The 21,641-nt window shown below is 37.9% G+C and overlaps 1 protein-coding gene across 2 annotated transcripts in view; it reads left to right on the top strand.

Moving 5' to 3' along the window:
- The window catches only part of PPA2 (inorganic pyrophosphatase 2), an 82,497-nt gene extending 61,108 nt beyond the window's left edge, over nt 1-21,389 (top strand). For both annotated transcript variants that reach the window (XM_053923039.1, XM_053923038.1), the window contains exons 9-11: nt 1,657-1,726; nt 19,867-19,903; nt 21,181-21,389. In XM_053923039.1, the coding sequence (XP_053779014.1) occupies nt 1,657-1,726; nt 19,867-19,903; nt 21,181-21,209 (136 nt within the window). In that variant the 3' untranslated portion in view covers nt 21,210-21,389. The remainder of the gene's footprint in view (nt 1-1,656; nt 1,727-19,866; nt 19,904-21,180) is intronic.
- The last annotated feature ends 252 nt before the right edge of the window (nt 21,390-21,641 follow it).

Raw genomic sequence — 21,641 nt, 5'->3', positions numbered from 1 at the left:
TTAATCTCATTTGAAGTAGACACCGTGAATTTAGTCATCTTTCCTTTAAATGAGTGTTCTGCCTCTTTGCTTGTAGGCATGGTCAGGTATGGGAGCTAAAATGAACCCTCAACATTGCAAGCTCCATGGGGGCTCTGTGGTTCAGTATTATAGCCCCAGCATCTGGATATGTTTTAGTTTTAAGGTTAAAAACGTTGTATATAGTAAATTTGCTATACACTGTGTTTTCTTTTTGCCGTGTTCTTTTTAAATTTTGTTTTGACTTTCATTAGGGAATCATCTGACTTATAAGGCTTTACTTTTTTCAATTTTTAGTTCAACATAGGATATACATAAGAGAATAAAAAATAGTTCAGTCTTAAAGATGATAATGCCAACTTTCATCAATTTTATTCATGTCAAGAGTGGAAATCAATTCTACCTGTTGAGTCTGGGTAGAAAGAAAACTGACCAGTTACTATAATTGTTAAATACCCAATGTCTAATCGTAGACAGATGTAGTTACAAAGACAATAAACAGATCTTCTTATCATATATATCCCAACATATTTCACAAACCATTGGAAAACTTAATATGCTAATGTATATCCCATAGACTCACTTGAGGGCAAACGTGTCTATGTTTGTGTTTCATTTATTATTTATTTCCTTTAGGAATCTGCTAATCATTTTTCCCTTCTATTTTATTAATTTTATTTTTTTAAAGATTTCATTTATCTTATTTTTAGGCAGAGGGGAAAAGAGGGAGAAAGAGAGGGAGAAAAACATCAATGTGTGGTAGTCTCTCACATGCTCCCTACTGGGGACCTGGCCAGAAACCTGGGCATGTGCCCTGACTGGGAATCGAACCAGCGACCCTGTGTTTAGCAGGCCGGCAATCAGTCCACTGAGCTACACCAGCCAGGGCTATTCCCTTCTATTTTAAAAGTTTATTGTGCTTTAAGCCTCTTCTTACCACCTCTTTCTGTATCTATTTTAATCTGCTGTTTTCTTTGATGAAATTTATATTTGGAGGAACGATACCTTTCCTACCTAGAAAGTAGGTAATAGGTAGTGGGTGGCAAGCTTGTACAGATAGCGGCTGTTCCCCACTGGGCGGAGAGCTTTCGACTTTAAAGAGCCTTGTAGATCATGGAAGGAGCTGCTGTCTGTTGCCTTACTGAACTTTCTTACTTGTAAGAAAACCGGGTTTTCATATTCACATGGCTTTCTTTCACCACTCTTAGCTTAATCTTCTGTACCTGAGAAGGAGATTCCACAATGTCTTTCAGTAGCCAGTTACAATGTTTATCATCTCACTTGGAGGAGAATTTTTCCTTAAGAGTTGTCATTTTGCAGGTCAGATTTTTTTCTTTTCTTCAGTACAGGTGAAGTATAGTTTTAGTTTAGTCTTTTATATACACTAGGATATTATTTAGATTTGCTTACTTTTTTTTTTTTTAAGTCTGGAGAGTGCAGTGCTATTGAACACTTGTATACTCGTAACCTTGCCTGAAAGAAAATACAAAAATCTCAGTTTTCCTAATTTATATTCGTTCAGCTCCTTTTCACTAGCTAGAATCATGCTGTCAGTGTGGAGCATTTGGAGTTGACTTTGTTTTTGATAACCGCCCCTTTTTAACCGGTGAAATAATAACACTGTCTGTTCATTTGCAGCACAAACGTGCAGGTGTGCGATAGTCCTTTCCATTGCACTCCGGAGGAAGCAAGAGCATTGGTTCAGTCGGTAAGGGGGAAATGTCCTTTAATCTTATAAATGTCACAAGGAAATCTAGCAGAATTTCTGAAAAATCTAGCAGCAACATGTATCAGGGCTTTTGGGAATCATAAAGTTAAAAAATAACATTAAAATCTATTTTTTTAATCCAGGGAATTTAAATCAAAAAGCTTTTCATTGAATACTTTAATTTTCTAAGGACATGAATCACTTAAGTAGTTTCACATGATGCTGGTTTTCCTAACATGACCCATGTATGGTTTATGCATTTGTTCTCCTCTGTGCTTTTGTGTTCTCATGAGTTCCCACCATTCGGTGGCTACTGCGCAGGTGGCTGCTAATACAGGTGCATTTGGCTGAAGGGAAGTGAAACAAATGAGATGTTCTTGCATTTAGTTCAGCTGTCTCCAAAAAGTCCATCTCCTGGCTAAGAAGATATTCTGGGATTTTTACATGTCCTACTGACTTGCTGCCTAGAAACAAATGAATTTATTAGTAAATTAGGGCTGTATTTGATACTACTAAATAAGAAAAATCATATTCAGCTAATCAAGTAATATTGCTATATAAAGTGTTTCAGGAATGAGCTTAGGCAAGAAGTACCATTTGTAAATTAAGTTTTAAAAAAGATTATTAGGTAGGAAACTAACGAATTCAGATGTTTATTTTAGGAACAACAAACATGTTTCCGCACTATAGCTGCTTTGAATTTTTTTTCCACTTATTTATCAACTTTGTAATTAGTGCCTGCTATGTGTGGACAGACTCTAGGTGCTAGGGATGTTGTATTAAAAAAAAGATATAAAATCCTCTGCCCTGGTATAGCTAGTTGGGGAGATGGATAATAATTAAATACACAGTAAAATGCACAGTGTCTCAGAAAGTGATAAATGCTGTGATGAAAATTGAGCAGGGAGGAGGGGTAAAGTGCCAGGAGTGGGAAGGGCATTGTTGTTATGGAAAAAAAAAAAAAAAAAACGTAGTCAGGGACAGCCACACTGGGGAGAGGACTGCCATGAGTCACATCACGATTCTTAGAAGGTAAGAGAGTGAGCCAAGTGTCTTTCAGAAGGAAGAGCATTCCAGGCCACAGTCCCAAAGGCCATGAGGCAAGAGGACGCCTGAGATTTTCTAGAAATACTCAAGGAACCACGGTGCCTGGTAGCATCGAGAGAGTCTAGGGGACAGAGGAGGAGATGAGATCGCAAATGTTTGGCCCTGGGGGTTGGAAATGGAGGCAAAGTGCAGTGTTATGAAAGATCCTGTAATATTGTCTGTAAAGACTCTTTTAAGAATTTCGTTTCTCATTCCGAATGAGATTGAAAACCATTGGAGGGTTTTGAGCAAAATGAGTGATATGATCTGACTTAGATTTTAACAAGACACTCCAGCTGTATTGCTGAGAAGGGGCTACAGCGAGGTGAGGGAAGATGCAGAGAAAGCATTTTAGTAAAGTAGACCACCATATGGTTTATTTTCTTCAAGTTTTCAACTTTGTATCTATGCAGATTACATTCTGATTTTAGTTCTCATCAATACCTACTATTAGTTCTTTAAGGAAATATAGAAAAACAAAATTTTTTTTATCTTTACCCAAGTAGTCTCACCAATTAAGATTAAGCCTATTTCATTTATTTTAGTTTTGGATTTATAAATAATAGGCATAATAGATATTTGTCTTGAAATTAGCTTCAAGATTAAAGTTTCTATTTTACATTCTGTTTTTTAATTGTTTCCTGTCATATTACTAAGGAAACGGTCCTGTTTGGAAAAAAAATTGGAGCACGTGGATATGATCTAGATAGATAGATTTGGGGACCAAGATTAGAATTCAGAAATATTAACATCCAGATTTAATTACGTGGTGTGGTAACTTTGTTGTGCTTTCCATAATAATGAAGAAAGTGCTATGCGGATTTTTTGCTGCAAATACTACACTAGAAAAACAAAATGTAGCGAAAGCCGTCCTTCTTCACCAATTCTGATGGAACTTAACATAGGTGGGATTTCACCATTAAAAATTTGTAAGTCAAACAATTGCACTTTAGCAGCCTTCTGATTCAGGTGGCCAGATTAGGCAACACTTTCTCCTGAAGATTATATCACCGTGCCATAATGAAATTCTTAAAAATCAAAACATTCTTTTGACTTGGCATTTGATCTCTTTAAACCACATTGGGATGTTTGAATCTGAATTATCTAAGTATATGTTCCCAGGTCCCCCTGTTTTGCTGTATACTGAGCAACGCACTAGTGCCAAAGCACTGCCAGTTTGTTCTTTGGGCACTCAGAATAAACTTCAGATGTTGAAGTCATCCATCAAACTTAACGGCATTCAGACCACATCAGTCCTGAGCTTGTATGGAAACCAACCATAACCCCAGGGTTTATTCATAGACTCAGAAGAAGTAAATTCATTCTAACAAGTGAATCAACAAGCAATCTCATCTTGAGGTGGCTGTATTGTTAAATGAGTCTGAAGTATGGTTAAAACAAGTCCAGATAGTAATAGTTTTCACTTTCTAGGTGTATTTTGGCAGGATGAGTTGATTACGTGAGAGTTTTTCAGATAAAGTAACTGCTTTTGTGAACACATACTTTAAAGATACATTAAAAAAAAAGAAATGGACTAAACTTTTGAGTGATTAGCAGCACTGTTGCAGGAAGCATATATTGCTGAACATATCTTGATCAAAACAAAATGAAGTGTGGCATTGAGACCAAAAAATAATTTAAGTAGTCACTCAACAATATGTACAGATCAATTAGGAAAAATATTGTTACTGTAACAAAGAAAAAGAAAATAAATGCCAACATCCTGCTGCTTATTATTTGGAAGCATTTTAGAAACAAAATAGAAAGTATCTACAGAAATAATTTGTTATACCTAGGGCAGAGAACATAAGAAGGATAGTAGATCTGAAGAAGATAAGGAGAATTGAAATGATTAAAAGGTGTTTTGGGTTTTATGAGTATAGATGCTTGAATTTATATACAGTTATGAAGGGCATGGCTGTGTCGAAAACAGAGCTGGCTACATAGATCTCAGCGCACCAGGATCCCTAAGAGGCGGAGGACCGCAGCGCCCGGTCACTCTGGGCGTCTGCGCTGCAGCACGTGGCCACTGTCAGCAGGAGTTCGTTCTGATGGCTCGACCACAGGACCACCCAGTTACGATTTGTGGATATTGCATCATTTTCTTAACCTTTACCTAAGTTGATAGCCAAAGAATATGGGACTCTTTCTCAGTTTTTTAGGACTATGTGACTAATAATTGGAGCTTTATTTCAGGGAGTAAGGTTCAGAGCGTTTATAGGGAACAAAGAGTACGGGTTTGTGTGTTTGTCTGCACACGTGAGTGTGCATGTGGACATACACATGATGTGATTTGCCTTTCAGATCTAATATCAGTTGATACTTAAATGACAATTGATTTGACTAATGGGTTTAACATACTACTTTCAGGATTCTTTACCTATATGTAAATGTTACTTTGAATGTGTTGATAAAATTGAAAGAAAATTTATAAGCTAATCTAATAGACTAGACGGATATAATTGGAGAACAAATACATACTTTTGTTCTTGTACACTTGGACACATACAGAAATTGAGGATATATTAGGCCACAAAGAGAGTTGCAAAAAAATGCCAGAGTTGTTGTCATAGGGACCACATGAGTAATGAGATCAAGTTACCAATCGGTTATGGAGCAATTAAAAGAGAAAATTCCAAATCGGCATGTTCAGGGACTGAAAACACTTCTAATTAACTCATGCATCAAAAAAAGAATTATAACAAGTTGTAAAATATTTAAAGTGAATGACAACTAAATCACTGTATGTCAAAACTTGTGCAGTGCAGCAAAAATAGTTTTTGAGAGAAATTAAATGTACATAACAGCATGAAGAAAGAAAATGTAGAGGCTAAACAGTAAACTCAACAGTTATGTTTTCCTGTCTCTACATTATACAAAAGAAAATTACAAAGAGCAGAGCATATTTGATGAAATAAAAGGCAAAGAAATAATGGCAAGGATTAATTAAAGCAAAAGCTAGGTTTCTTTTTTATGACAGGAAATAGACATACCTATTGAAGGATGAGGAAATGAAATAGAGAAGGCACAAATAAAAATATTAAGAATTCAAATGAAAACATAATTACAGACACAATCAGAGGGAAGTAGGATGAGATTTTGGGGGAGAATACCTTTCTAAACACAGGTGAATTACCAATTTTGTTCAAGATATAAATTAACCGGAGAACCAAGATGGCGGCGTAGGTAGACACACTGCGCCTCCTCGCACAACCAGAACTGACAGAGAATCCAACAGCAAGGGGGTCCGACACCAAGGAAATAAAAAATAAACATTCATCTAGACCGGTAGGAGGGGCGGAGACGGGCACCTGGGTGGAGAGGACTCCAGTGGCTGTGGCAGGACCGAGACTGTTGGGAGTGTGGGACGAATGGGGCAGGCAGTCTGACCACTAGCAGACCCTGCGGTCCCACATTCGCACAGATAAACCCAGAGGGCCGGACTTGGAGTGGCGGAGAGCGGGGCAGGCAGAGTGCGGGTAGCACACCTCAGCCCCACATTCGAACATAGATAAACCGGACAAACGGCAGGGAGCGAAGCAGACCTCGCAACCCAGGGCTACAGCTTGGGGAAATAAAGCCTCAAACCTTTGATTGGAAATGCCCGTGGGGGTTGGGGCAGCAGCAGGAGAGACTCCCAGCCTCACGGGAGAGGTCGTTGGAGAGACCCACAGGGGCCTAGAACGTGCACAAGCCCACCCACTCGGGAACCAGCACCAGAGGGGTACAGTTTGATTGTGGGTATCGGAGTGAAAGATTGAAATCCGGAGGAGAGTGAAGCGGGCGCCATTGCTCCCTCTAGGCCCCTCCCCCACGTACAGCGTCACAGCACAGCAACCAGCGTTACCCCGCCCCGTGAACACCTAAGGCTCCACCTCTTAAAGTAACAGACGCGCCGAGACAAAAAAAAGAAAAAAAAAATGGCCCAAATGACAGAACACTTCAAAGCTCCAGAAAAAATACAACTAAGTGAGGAAGAGATAGCCAACCTATGGGATGCACAGTTCAAAGCACTGGTTATCAATATGCTCACAGAATTGGTTGAATCTGTTCGAAAAGTAGATGAAAAAATGAAGCCTATGCTAAGAGAAACAAAGGAAAATGTGCAGGGAACCAATAGTGATGCGAAGGAAACTGGGACTCAAATCAATAGTGTGGAACAGAAGGAAGAAAGGAACATCCAACCAGAAAAGAATGAAGAAACAAGAATTCAGAAAAATGAGGAGAGGCTTAGGAACCTCCAGGACATCTTGAAACGTTCCAACATCCGAATTATAGGGGTGCCAGGAGAAGAGGAAGAACAAAAAATTGAAAACTTATTTGAACAAATAATGAAGGAGAACTTCCCTCATCTGGCAAAGGAAACAGACTTCCAGGAAGTCCAGGAAGCTCAGAGAGTCCCAAAGAAGCTACACCCAAGGAGGAACACACCAAGGCACATCATAATTCCATTACCCAAGATTAAACGCAAGGACCTACATCCAAGATTACTGTATCCAGCAAAGCTATCATTTAGAATGGAAGGGAAGATAAAGTGCATCTCAGATAAGGTCCAGTTAAAGAAGTTCATCATCACCAAGCCCTTATTATATGAAATGTTAAAGGGAGTTACCTAAGAAAAAGAAGATAAAAAATATGAACAGTAAAAATGACAGCAAACTCACAGTTATTAACAACCACACCTAAAACCAAAACAAAAGAAAACTAAGCAAACAACTAGAACAGAAACAGAACCACAGAAATGGAGATCACAGGGAGGGTTGTCAGTAGGGGAGTGGGAGGGGGAGAGGGGGGAAAGGTACAGAGAATAAGTAGCATAAATGGTAGGTAGAAAATAGACAGGGGGAGGGTAAGAATAGTGTAGGAAATGTAGAAGCCAAAGAACTTATAAGTATGACCCATGGACATGAACTATAGGGGGGGAATGTGGGAGGGAGGGGGTGGACAGGATGGAGTGGAGTTGTGGGGGGAATGGGACAACTGTAACAGCATAATCAATAAATATATTTAAAAAAGATATAAATTAACCAATATTAATTCAAGAATAAATAGAAAACACGATAGACTTACAACGTTTTAAAAGGATACTTAATCAGGAAGATGGTGGTTTCCCCCATATTAATTCATGAAGTCACCTGTTTTTAGTTAGAATCCCAATAGAGTTCTCACTTAACTTGACAGGATGGTCCTAAAGTTTATTCAGAATAGTAAAGAGCCAGGACAGACTAGGAAGGACTGATAAATACAAAGTTTTTTTTAAAAGCTGTCAACCACTAAAGATACCTTTGAGTAAATTAAAAAAAAAAGCTATTGATTGGGAGAAGATATGTGCATATAAACAACAAAACTTAGAAATGATTAAAAACTTATTCAAATCTATAAGAAAAAGGTAACCAGTAGGAAAAGAAATGGGAAAACAAGATGAATAGACAACTCACCAGAGAGAATACATAAATGGCCAGTAAACATGTGAACCTTTGCTCTAGCTCATTAGTAGCCAGTGAGATCAGTCTAAGACACAATTTCATGGTTACCAGTTGGGAAACATTTAGAAGTCAGACATACCAAGTGGCAAAAGGAGACCTCTCATACTTGCAGATATATATGATGCCAGTATAAATCGGTACAACTACTCTGAAGAACAATTACGTAATTTCCACTAAAACTGAGGATGCCCATAACCAAGAAATTACTTTTTTAGATTCTATAGAATTTTTAATATATGTATTTATATGATCAGACATGGGAAAATTGAAAACCAAATAAATCTGTATTGATAAAAAGAAACCTGGATAAGTGAACTGTAGTATATTATTACAGTAGCCTACGATGACGTAGGTGAAACATGTGAATAAGAACTGCATGACTCTCCATCATGTTTCTAAATTTTAAAACTCCCAAAGCAGTAGTACCACATACTTCTAATGAGTACAAAGAGCTACGGTGTTTACAATTCAGAACAAATAACAATAAACACTGGTGTCAGCATAGTGGTCAGGGGAAGTAACCCGTGACAGGAAAGGGAAGTTGATTTTAATATTGATGAGTAGCTAGAAAAAGAGACTTTAGTTGTAAAGTTTCTGGAATAACAATGTTAACATTTAAAAATCTAGGGAGTAGGTATGTACTATAGTAGTCTCAGCATTTTCTGTGTGTTTGAAGTATCTCATAATTCTAAAAATTTGTATGCCCCGAAAATCAATACAGAAAATTAATGAAACCAAAACCTAGTTCTTTGAGAAGACCAATAAAATTGATAGACCTTTATTCAGAAAGAGCAGGAAAGAAAAGAAAGAAGACAAATCTTCAATGTCAGGAATGAAAATAAATGACATCACTGCTGATTCTATAGATAGTAGGAGAATTGAGAAATATTGTGGAAAACTTTATACCAATAAATCTAACAACTCGGGTAAAATGGACACATTCCTTGAAAGACATAAACTACTAAAGCTCACTGAAGAAGAAATAGGCATACACACATTAAACTTGTACTTCAGAACCTTTCCATGAACACAGTTCTAAACCTCGTTGGCTCCTACTACTTTTTCTCGGCATTTTTACTGAAAGTTCTAGCCAGTGCAATAAAGCATTAAAAAGAAGGAAAAGGCATCCAAATTATAAAAAAGGGCAGCATGAATGTCTGTGTAGAATATCTAATGAAATCTACTGATAAATGTGAGTTCCAGCCAAGATGGAGGAGTAGCTAGAAACCCTTCACTTCCTCGCACAACCAAAAGGAGGAAGACTACCTATCTAAAATTAATAAGCAACCAGAATTGCCAGAAAATCAAACTGCATGGAACTCTGACAACCAAGTAATTAAACAGTCAACCAGACCGGCAGCACCACAGTGCATCCAGGAGGATTGCCCTGCCCTGGTGAACACCTAAGGCCCCACCCCTTTACAACTTAACAGGTGTGCCGAGACAAAGAAATAGGGCCCAAATGAAATAACTGAGCAAAACTGTAGAAAGAGAGCTAAGTGATGAGGAGATAGGCAACCTATCTGATGGAGAGTTTAAAGCCCTGGTAACCAAAATGCTCACAGAACTGACTGAGCTTGGTCAGAAAATGAAAGATACCCAAAGTGAAATAAAGCAAAATATTCAGGGAACCAACAGTGACAGGAAGGAAGCCAGGACTCAAATCGATGACTTGGAGCAAATGGAAGAAATAAACATCCAATTGGAATAGAGTGAAGAAACAAGAATTCAAAAAAATGAAGAGAAGCCTAGGAACCTCTGGGACAACTTTAAACGTTCCAATATCTGAATTATAGGGGTGTCAGAAGGAGAAGAACAACAGCAAGAATTTGAAAACTTATTTGAACAAAAAATGGAGGAAAATTTCTCCAATCTGGTAAAGGAAATAGCCTTCCAGGAAGCCCAGAGAGTCCCAAACAAGTTGGACCCAAGAGGAGCACACCAAGATACATCATCATTAGGTTACCCAAGATTAAAGATAAAGAGAGAATCTTAAAAGCAGCAAGAAAGGAGAGAGTTACCTACAAAGGAGTGCCCATAAGGCTACCTGCTGATTTCTCAAAAGAAACTGGCAAGAAGGGGCTGGAAAGAAGTAGTTTAAGGCATGAAAGGCAAGGACCTACATCCAAGATTACTCTATCCAGAAAAGCTTTCGTTTAGAATGGAAGGGCAGATAAAGTGCTTCTCAGATAAGGTCACGTTAAAGGAATTCATCATCACCAAGCTCTTATTATATGAAATGTTAAAGGGACTTATCTAAGAAAAAGAAGATAAAAAATATGAACAGTAAAATGACAACAAACTCACAACTATCAACAAATTAACCTAAAAGAAAAGACAAACAATGAAAATAAAAAAACTAAGCAAACAACTAGAACAGGAACAGAATCAGAGAAATGGAGATCACATGGAGAGATTTCAGTGGGGAGGGGGAGGGGAGGAATGGGGGGGAAGGTACAGAGAAGAAGAAGCATAATTGGTAGGTATAAAATAGACGGGGAGAGGTCAAAAATGATATAGGAAACAGAACTCAAAAGAACTTATATGTATAACCCATGGACATGAACTAAAGGGGAGAATGCTGGAGGGTTGGAGGGGTGCAGGACGGAGGGGAGATATAGGGGGACAAGTTGGGAAAACTATAATAGCATAATCAATAAAATATACTTTAAAAAAAAAGGAAAGAAGGAAATTACCAAAAAGTTACTAGAATAAGTGATGTCGGCAAGCTTGCAGGATGAAAGATCAATATACAACAAACATATTGTTGTATACTAACAGCAAACAGTTGAAAACTAAAAATAAATACATTATTTATAATGACATTGTAAGTATGAAACACTTAGGGATAAATCTGGAAAAAAATATGCGAAGAACCTGTACCCTGAGAACAATTAAACATTGCCAACAGAAATCAGAGAACTAAGTACATTGGAAGATATATTATGTTCATGGTTGTCAGTTCCCCTCAAGTTGATGTTTGATTCATTGCAGTGTCAATCAAATTTTAATGTACTTTTTTGTGGAAATTAACAAACTCATGCATGTAAATGCTAAAGTCCTACAATATATTAAACAACTTTGTAAAAAACAAAGTTGGAATAGTAACTATTCCTGATTTCAACATAAGTTTATAAAGCTACAATAGTCAAGAGAGAGTAGTAATGGTATAAAACTAAACAAAAAGATCAATGAAACAAAATCCATAAATAGACCCACATATATATGAACAACTGATGTTTAAAATTATAATCTCTTTAAAAAATAGTATTTGAAGAATTGGTTATTCCATATGGGGAAAAACACTTTGTTTCACACTTTGTACTACATGCGATAATTATCTAAAGAGTATCTTAGTCCAAAGTTTAAAACATAAAACTATAAGCCTATTTGACCTCAGGTTAGTTAGGCAGGATTTCTTAGATATGTTATTAAAAGCACAATCTGTTTTTTAAAATGATAAATTGGTCATCATTAAAATTAAAAATTTCTGTTCTGCAATCTAGCAACCGCCAGAGGGGAGTGGGGAGGGGACAGTGAGGAGAGGGGATTACAGGAACTACTATAAAGGACACAGGGACAAAATCAAGGGGGAGGGTTGAGGTGGGGGAGGGAGGGGGGTTCAGCTGGGGTGGGGTGGAGGGATGGGGAGAAAAGGCAGACAACTCTAATTGAATAACAATAAAATTTTTTTTTAAATTTCTGTTCTGTAAAGTATACTTTTAAGAAACTAGAAAGAACTCATATACTACAAGAAAATATTTGAAAATCATATACCTGATAAGGTGATTTATATCCAGACTATATTTTAAAAACTCTCACAATTGAATAATAAGAAAATAAATCTTCTTCTCTGCCCCCCAAATGCAAAATACTCGAATGGTCACTTTGCCAGAGAAGATATACTGGAAACACATGAAATGAAGCTCAACTTACTAGTCATTTGGGAAATGCAGACTAAAAACCACAATGACGTACTTTATACACTTTTTAAAATAGCTAAAAATTTAAAGATTGGCCATACCAGTTGTTGGCAAGAATGTGGAGGAACTGGTACTCCTGTACCCTGCTGGCTGGAATGCAAAATGGTACAACCACTTGGAAAAACAATTTGGCATTATCACGAAAAGTTAAACATATACCTAAAATATGAGAAAGAAAGAAATAAAGAAATGAATTTGGTACATGTTACACATGGCCAAATTTTTTTAAAAAGTATGTTGAGTGGAAAAAAGATATACATATTGTATCATACCATGTGCTGTATAAAATTTTAGGCTGTGCAAATGCTTATGTATACTGACACAAAACAGATCTTTGGTTGGAGGGTTTGTGGGAGAGCCGGGAAGGAGGGATTTACAACCATTTTTACAAGGACTTAGGAAACTTTGAATATGTTTATTATCTTGATATATCTTGATAATGGTTTCACAAGTATGTATATATATATATCAAAACTTATGTGCAGTTTATTTCATGTCAGTGTTAGTCCTTTATTGGAAGAAAAAAAAAAGGTTTGTTCTGGAGTCAAAGTCTAGGTCCAAATCCCAGCTCTTTTATTCTTAATTTGAAACAAATTATTTGACTCATTTATGCTTTGATTTTCTTATTTATAAAATGGAGCTGAAATAATAATAATATCTTTCTTATGAGAGCTGTTGTGGAAAATTGAGTGAAATATTCTAGGGAAAATGTGGACTAGCTAGAAGGTATCCAATAAAAGTTGGGGTTTATTGTCACTATTGTTGTTTTTAGTGTTGTTAGTTCCGTTGACCACAGAGGGAAGCCCCATCAGTTCCAGCCTCTTTTTGAAATCTTCAGTGATGAGGTTGTCACTCCTTCATGAGATGGCCCATTCCATTGTTGGATAGTGAAAAAACCAACCTAATCTAAATTATTCTATGAGAATGGGTCCTATTTTCAGAAACTAAACAGGAAGAAGGGGAGGGAGAGAGAGAATATATTAGTTTCCACAATGTAACTTATTTTAATTCTTAACCACTTTTCCCATCTGGGAATTTTTTCCTCAAAATTCTCCCACATGCTACTGTTTAAGCATTTTCCTTGTGTGCTGCTCTCTGAGGAACTAGAAAACCTCTAAGCAGCATGTCAAGTTGGGGAAAGTTTGAACTACGAAATTTGTGAGGTTCTCTAATACCTAGTGACTGTGTTCTTGTATAAATACTATTTACATATGCATATATATTTTGTGAGGGTCCGCACACAAACCCAGTGCATGTAGGACTGAGAAAGAACCACATTCGTTGCTAAAGGAATTCCCAGACCTGCCTCTGACCCTACACAGCCTGCTGGCCTCAGGGATTTGAAGATATTAGAATCTGGGGCCAGGCCAAGGAGAGTAAGTTACCATACTCCGACTCAGCTGCGGGGACTTGGCCCCATGATACCATAGACCTTTTAGCTTACGTTAGTCACAGAGAACATTCCAAAAAGGTAAAGACGCCTACAACTGGAAAGACAGAATGCCTCCCAGAGAGCTCTCAGCAGGCTGAGTCTGGCTTTGTTCTTGCCTTGCCATGGCTAGATCTCTACTAAAAGCATCCCAGCCAAACCTGGAGTAGCCAGAGCCAGGAGATGACAGTGACAATGGTGCACAAATGCACAGTGAGCAAGGAGGAAATGACGACTTGAACTACAGGTGTGTCGTTCTGACAGCATTTTTTCAGTAATAAGATGTGTAGTGTAATCTGATTTTTGGATGGTCATTTTATATTTGATGTCAGGACTTCTGAGCTGAAGTTTGAAGAGCATTGCATTCAGGAGGCCAGGGCATAGAGTGAACAGTTAGTGGCAGTTAACATCAGTATATAGTGTGACCATCTCTTTTATCCTTCAGCTGGACCAGCAATCCCATAAATGCACATTGGTGTTTACATAGAGACTGAAAGATGCTTCCATGTGAAAGACTTTACGTGAATTCATTAACATAAGCCTCTCATATGAGTCTGAGGCATTGTTATCATTTAAGAACAATTGCACTTTTAAAAATTCACACCACAGCCCTGGCCATTGTGGCTCAGTGAATTGAGTGCCAGCCTGCGAACCAAAAGGTTGCCGGTTCAATTCCCGGTCAGGGCAGATGCCTGGGTTGTGGGCTGGGTCCCCATTTGGAGGCATTCAAGAGGCCCACAACAAAGACGAATCAGTAAAGCAGCTAGCTTGGATGTGCACACCTAGGGGTCCTGGGCTCTAGTAGGAAAATACCAACTAACCAATGTTAAAAAGTAGTTTCAAATTCAGAAAGTGATGACCAGAAGAACAGTGTTACAGTTCATTATAGTTGTTGGATAGGAGTTTTAACAGCATGCTTCTCAAATGGTTTTCCTGTGAGCATATACTTTATCTCTACTGAAAGTTATTGGTGACATGACAGTAATGAGTTTCTTGCATATCCCAGAAAGCGATGACAATTCTTGGCTTCTGGTAATTGAAGTCAAGCCAACTCAGAACTGAGCTCTGAAGTCAGTCTGGCTGAAACACCCTTTTATCACCAGGGTTACTTGGACCCCTTGGAATGCTTGGCACCAGACTCTTCATCTGTGGGCACTCACTCCAATCAAAACTACATCTCCATCAAAGAGGGCTGGCTGTTTCCCTTTAGGGCAGAGCCGTTCTGTGGATGTAATTTTCTGTTGATGTCACGCTACGACATTTATGCCATACAGATGTGGTTTATTTGTGATTGAGAATGAACATCTTTATGGCAACTCATTATAAAAAATTCATTATAAAAAAGTAATGTCTTGATAAACCAGGGTCTGATTTTAGTGAACTTCTATCTCCCTCCTCCTTTCCCTTTTTGCCCCTTAAAAGCTTTACTGTGCATTAGCACTCAAAGATGGGCAAAAGAAATGAAAATAAAATCAATCATTGGTTTGGCTACTAGCCAATTATATGCATTCTTGAAGAAGTAGATTAAACTTATGTGACCTTAAAATACTTTCACATTTTGTTTATGGATAACTAAGAAAATGCTTGTAGGAAGTAGTGGGGTTATTTGAAGGAGATACACTAAGTACAGAGCAGTTGTATTAATACTTTGTTTTAATTTTTAAAAAGTTTGTGCTTAATAGGGACTGAGGCCAGAATAAGCCTTCTTTGGTTGAAAAAGACAGAGGGATACTTTGGCAATGAGAACAGTAGATTTATATGAGAGAGATTAAAGATATGAATATTTGTGAGAAGTATTTTTGGGGTGGGATAAAGGAAGGAGATAGCATTTTTAGAATCGGGGTATAAAATGCTACTACCTTGAGGAAAATTTATCTTCAGTGATTAGAGGGTGCCCCCTTTTTTCCTCTGAGTAATAGAAGTAACTGAAAATCTTTTTTTGTTTGTTTCTTACTAGGAAAATATAACAGTGGTGACTCTTGTTGACTGAGATTGGGAGTTAGAGTTAAGGCCCTTTTAAATGCTGCTCTGCATATTTCTTTGTTCTTCCAGTTTCTCTAAGCAAGTGTTATGTTTGTTATTATGTTTAAAAGCCAGGAAGTCGTTACAGTTAAGTAGCTGGTGCGCATCATGAACCCACGTTGTCGTATTTAAATAGAACTGCTGCTCTCTTTGGTCTATGATAGTATGGCAAATGTCTAAAAAATAAGTTACCTCAAAACTTAATAGTTTATTATCTGAGTGTTAAATCACCAGTGATGTTTTTCTTTTATATAAGGCCTTGTACATTCTGAATATATTCTACCAACCAAGAAATACATTTTCAGAATGAAAAAATTAAAAGAGTTTAATATATTACTGATTTTAGAGAGAGAAGATGGGGCAGGGGGATAAGCAGCCAGACAGACATCTACTCATTTATGCATTCATTGATTAATTCTTGTATGTGCCCTGACCAGGGATCATACCCACAGTCTTGGCATATTGGTATTACGCTTTAACCAACTGAGCTACCCAGCCAGGACCTGGAAATTATTTTTTAAATAAAGCTTAATGATAAATGTTTCAGCTAGAGTAGTTTGTTCATTTTTTTCTGTAATACATTTTAGGTTAATGAGAAGCCTCTCAGTTATTCTGTTTCATACCATACATTTTCTTCCTCCAAAACGTTTGTCAGCTCCAGCAAGAAGCAGCTGCTGATTTTAAATGGGAAATCTAAACAGCTAACTTTCCAACAAACTTTGTAATCTGTGTCCTGCACAATTTAAAGAGCTTAAAAATTTCAAAGAATAAGTTCTACCGTCCTCAAAACCAGCTATAATTAAGTATTTCCTTTGTGCTAGGTAGGAAGCTGAATAAAACTTTTCTTTTTGAAGTACTAGGAAAATGTCAAGGATCTTTCACATAAAATGTGTGCAGGTCTTTATTTACATTGTTGCACCATCCTTTTCTGTGACAAAGGAAACAAAGTATATTTGATAAGCATTTTTTCTTTTTTAAAAATATTTATCAGTTATGCCATTACAGTTCCAATTTTCCCCACTTGCATGTCTATTTCCTTCACCAAATTAGAGAAGTTTTCTTTCATTACTTTTTAAAATAAGTTTTCAATTCCTCGCTCTTCCTCTTCTCCATCTGGCATCCCTATGATTCAGATGTTGGTACATTTGGAGATGTCCCAGAGGCACATGATACTGTCCTCAATTTTTTTAAATTCTTTTCTTTTTGCTGTTCTGATTGAATGCTTGTTTCTTTTTTTATGTTCCAAATTGTTGATTTGAATCCTGGCTTCCCTGTAGATTTTTCTTTATTTCACTTGATGTAACCTTCATTTCCTTCTGGGTCTTTTTTATTTTGTTGCCATGCTCAGTGAGTTCTTTGAGCATCCTGATCACCAGTATTTTGAACTCTGCATCTGATAGGTTAGTTATCTCTGTTTTGTTTAGTTCTTTTTCTGGGGTTTTGTTCTCTTCTTTCATTTGGGCCATATTTCTTTGTCTTCTCAATTTGCAGCCTCCCTGTGTTTGTTTCTGTGTATTAGGTAGAGCTGCTTTGACTCCCTGTCTTGGTGGCATGGCCTGTTGTTTAAAAGGCACTTGTACATGGTGTGGGGCAGGGCCTTAGGTACTCACCATGGCAGGGCAACCCATTTCACCACCTTGTGGTTCTGTGTTGGGGGAGGGTTTGGAAAAGAGACAGTGACACTGTCCAGCTTCTGGAGGTTTGCCCTGCACTGGCCCTGTGCAGCTTGGGCCCTCCAGCTGTTGGCCTGGTGCTGAATCCCAGAGGGCATGGATCTGGTACATATGAAGTCCATGTGGGCCCTTTAAGCAGAGTGCTGAAAAACCGGCAGTTTCTTCCACCACCCCAACCCTGACTGGTTTTTACAGACAGAAGTTATGGGGATTTATCTTGCTGGCACTGGAACCCTGGGCTGTGCGGTCTGGCCTGAGGCTGGGATCACTTTCTCCCAAGGTGTCACCTCCCGACTTTTATCTATCACCCGTGAATGTTGGACTGCCCATTCCTCTGCTGCTTCTCCGTTCCACACCACGTTTCCATGCCTCTCCACCTGTCTCCTCATTTCCACCCCTCCTACCCTCTGGATGAATGTGGCTTCTTTAAATCCTTGTTTGTCAGACTTCCATATGGTTCTGAGTGTTACTTGTTTTGAGGTCAAGTTGTAATTCTTTCTGTGGTTGCATGAGGAGGTGAAGCTTGTTTACCTATGCCTCCATCTTGACCAGGCATCTCGATTAGTATTTGTCAAAGAGTTGAAGGAAAAATAACTTCAAATAATTTATGATTTGGGAAGATGTGTTAGTTAGGCTTCTCCAGACAGACAGGAGGGTGGGGGTGGGGTGGGGGCGTGGGGAGAGAGAGTGTAGAGGCTTGGCTAGTCCAAAATCTGCACACTGGGCTAGCAAGCTGGAAACCCAGAAGGGCCAACGGTGCAGATGAAGTCCAAAGGCATTTTGCTGGAGAATTCTCTCTTGCTTGGGGAGGCTTGTGTTTTTGTTCTATTCCTTTCATTGATTGGATGAGGCCCACCCATCCAGTGGAGGGCAATCTGCTTTCCCCAGAGTTAACCAATTAAATTGCTAATCTCAGAAAAAAACATACTCCTAGGTGACACATTAACTATTACAGGGAATATTTTAATACTGCTGAAATTTAAATGTTATTTTCCTGCTGAGTTGTTCTCATTCAGTTCTGACCTTAGACCTAGAGGGTCCTAGTTTGAGTCTACTTTTTAGAGGATCTGCTTTGGCCTTCATCCAGTGATGGCCCTTCCCACAGGGCAAGACCAAGGGGCGAAAGCTGTGTCTTCACCAGGAGGCCAAGCCTTTTATTCTAGACCACCTTCTGGCTACTCAGCAACCTGGAATTCTTTGCCTCAACAGCTGTAGGCCCATTTTCAGGGCTTGCATGGGCATCTGCCCAGATTCACATTCACTCACTATGTGGCTATGTGCTTGCTCTTACTTCTGCAGGGGCTTGGGGGTGGCCATTTGCAGTCAGAGGTTGCATAGATGTGTGGGCTGGAATTTCCACCTTTGTGCATGTGGGTCCTCCCAACGCAGAATGGATCCTGGAGTAGGAGGTGACAAGGGGCAGGGTGAGGGCCATATATGCCTCTTCTCGGTCTGTCATTCTCAGATAGTCTCTGAGGCATCCAGAATGCTAAATAAGAGCTTCAAGTGATTACAAAGGTATGTTTACAAGATAGTAGGATGAAATATGCTTTATATTTTAGTCATCACTTTATTAGCTTGATTTATAACTTTTAAATATTCAGATGTATAATAGATGGTCTTTTATTCCTACCTTTGCCCCAGACCTCAAATGTTGAAGGCAGATCTTCCCTATTGAGAGTGAGCAAATTCAGAGAATTAGAAGTTGATTATTAACTTTGAAACCTGAACAGTGTGTTGTAAAACCAGGTAGTGGTTATCCCTTTGGAAGATGAGGTTATGATTGGGGGAGAACCTGGCATGTTCCATTTCTCGAGTTCGGTAGTGATTACATAGAAGTTTTTTCTACGTGCTCTTGGGCTTTATGCATTTCTACCTCTGGAAAATGGATCTTCCAATAAAATGTTTTTTTTAATCTTTTAAACATGTATTCTTAGAAAAAATTTTGTATTTCAATAAAACCTTTCTTTCAAACTTGTCTACCACAGATTATATTACATGTGCTCTAAGAATCTTGGCCTAGTCATTGAAATAAACAAAAGTTATCTTAAAATTTCTAGAAAGCAGCTAAATACATTATGCCATGTGTATGTGTGTCTCTGAGTGTACACGCACATGCATGCACATGCTTCCAAAAGTGAGTGTTCGATTTTTGTTCTCAGGACCTCAGCCAGAGCAGCAGGTGAAAGAAAACCTCTCTCTTCATCCTCAGTAGTTCCCATGGGTTAATGAGAGAAGATATTTTCAAGTATGCTTTTTTTTTTTATTTGACTCTTAAGTCTGTGGTTTGTTTATATGAAAGAATGAACAATGATAATAAGCAAAAGGAATATTTACTTTTTTCAGGTTAGAGAATCATTATGTGTGAACTTGATTTATAGACTTATGAAGAAAACGTTTGGATACAGTTTCTATACATCAAAAGATTCATTGTAACAGAGACTCTATTCTTATCTTTCAGGTACCATCTTCAATAAATAAAGAAAGTAATGAAGAAGGTATGGTATGTTTTGGTCTTTGAGGAGCTAGATGTATAAATAAATACATTTATAGTTAGTGGAAACCAAAAAAAGAAAAGAAAAGAAAGAAATAGAGATTAATTTAAAAGTTATGTAGACTAACACCCTGACCAGATGGCTCAGTTGGTTGGAGCGTCATCCTGCTACGCCAAGGTCGTGGGTTTGATTCCGGGTCCGGGCGCACATGGGAATCAGCCAGAGCGCGCGTGGGTGGGCAGAACAGCAGATTGATGTTTCTCTCTCTTTCTCAAATCAATACATAAACATTTTTTAAAAGTTATGTAAACTAAGTGAAATACTTTTAAAAAGTCATGAAAATTTTTACGTGGAATACCTTATTTCCTAATCTCAGAAAATGAGAAAGTATATTTATTACTTTCAGGCTGGAAACTGGTTTGATTATAGTGACATTTTGGTGAACTAGGGAGATTCCACCTAGTTCTGATAACCTTAAAAAGGCTCTGAATGTCTGACTTGGGAGATTGTCTTTATTATCTTTTATTATTTTAATCATTCATTTTAACTGAAGATCTTAAACATCGAAGTTGTAGTAGGATTAAAAACACCATATTATTTACTACCATTATTTGAAGGTGTTTTGAAAAACAAGTAAAAATGTTCTGTGGTAAAAATTTCAGAATACAAGCACATGCACATATCATTCATCTTTCAATATTTGGCAAGACCTTTGCTCTTTTGCTTTAATAAAAAACATTAGAAGAATATTGAACTTGCTGATTTGGAGGAAAAATGAGAACTATTTACTGTGGGTCCAGTTCTAGGATGTATAGGAAGGAGCAAATTCATAGACATGATTTCATGGGGAAGCATGAAATCATTCCCATTCCTTACATGGAAACTAGCACATTGTTTCTTTGTAATACTATTCTGTGTGGGATATTTGACGGGTGTCAAATCTTACAGTTTAAGGATTTCCTAGACTCTTCGTGCTATAGATAGGCCCCTAACTTCTGCAGTATTCAATAGAGGCTAAAATGACCCAGAAAGAAGTAAGAAAGAAAGTGAGAAGGCTCTAGAATTTTTAATGTAGTTTTATATGAGGCGTGTACCAAATGAGAGAATTGAGTTTAAATGGCAGTAGCTTTAAATAGAGAAATATGTCATACTAAGCTTCTTGATTGTTTTTACCTGTGTAAACACTTCCTGAATGTCTAAATTAAATGTGTCTTATTATTCCTTGCTCTGTCCCTCGTCACCCCTTCCCTAACACCTTTCTTCCCTCATTTTAAATGCAGAGCAAGTGTGGCACTTCCTTGGCAAGTGACGGGAGCATGTGCAGTTCTGCCGTCAAGAGTTCGGTTTCTGGGGACTGCCAGACCCCGTCTCCCTCAAGTGCTGGAGATAGGCTGGTCTACGGGAATTGGATGACTTTATGTTGGAACTTCTTTTTTTTTTCAAACTGTCTAAGATATGCACTATGTAAATAAACACTGGAATTTTTGAATTAGTCTCTTCCAGGTATTTATTGTTATGAAAAAGATCTAATTTTATAGCAGTAACTTAAAAGCATTGAGTTTTGACTGGTGCAGATGTCTATGCCTGAAGGAGCCCAAAGATTTTATTGGCATTTATTTTTATATGTTAATGTAAATTAACAAAGTTAGTACAATAATAATATTTCTGTAGATACTACTGTTTTTATTTTCCTAACTTACTATCTCTTTGCAAGTCTATCGCCAGTGGAGACTGCATTAAG

This window comes from Desmodus rotundus, chromosome 4 (genome assembly GCF_022682495.2).
Source record: "Desmodus rotundus isolate HL8 chromosome 4, HLdesRot8A.1, whole genome shotgun sequence".
Classification (NCBI taxonomy): domain Eukaryota; kingdom Metazoa; phylum Chordata; class Mammalia; order Chiroptera; family Phyllostomidae; genus Desmodus; species Desmodus rotundus.
The sequence above is the reverse complement of the archived record's forward strand: the minus strand, read 5'-3'. Positions and strand labels throughout refer to the sequence as shown.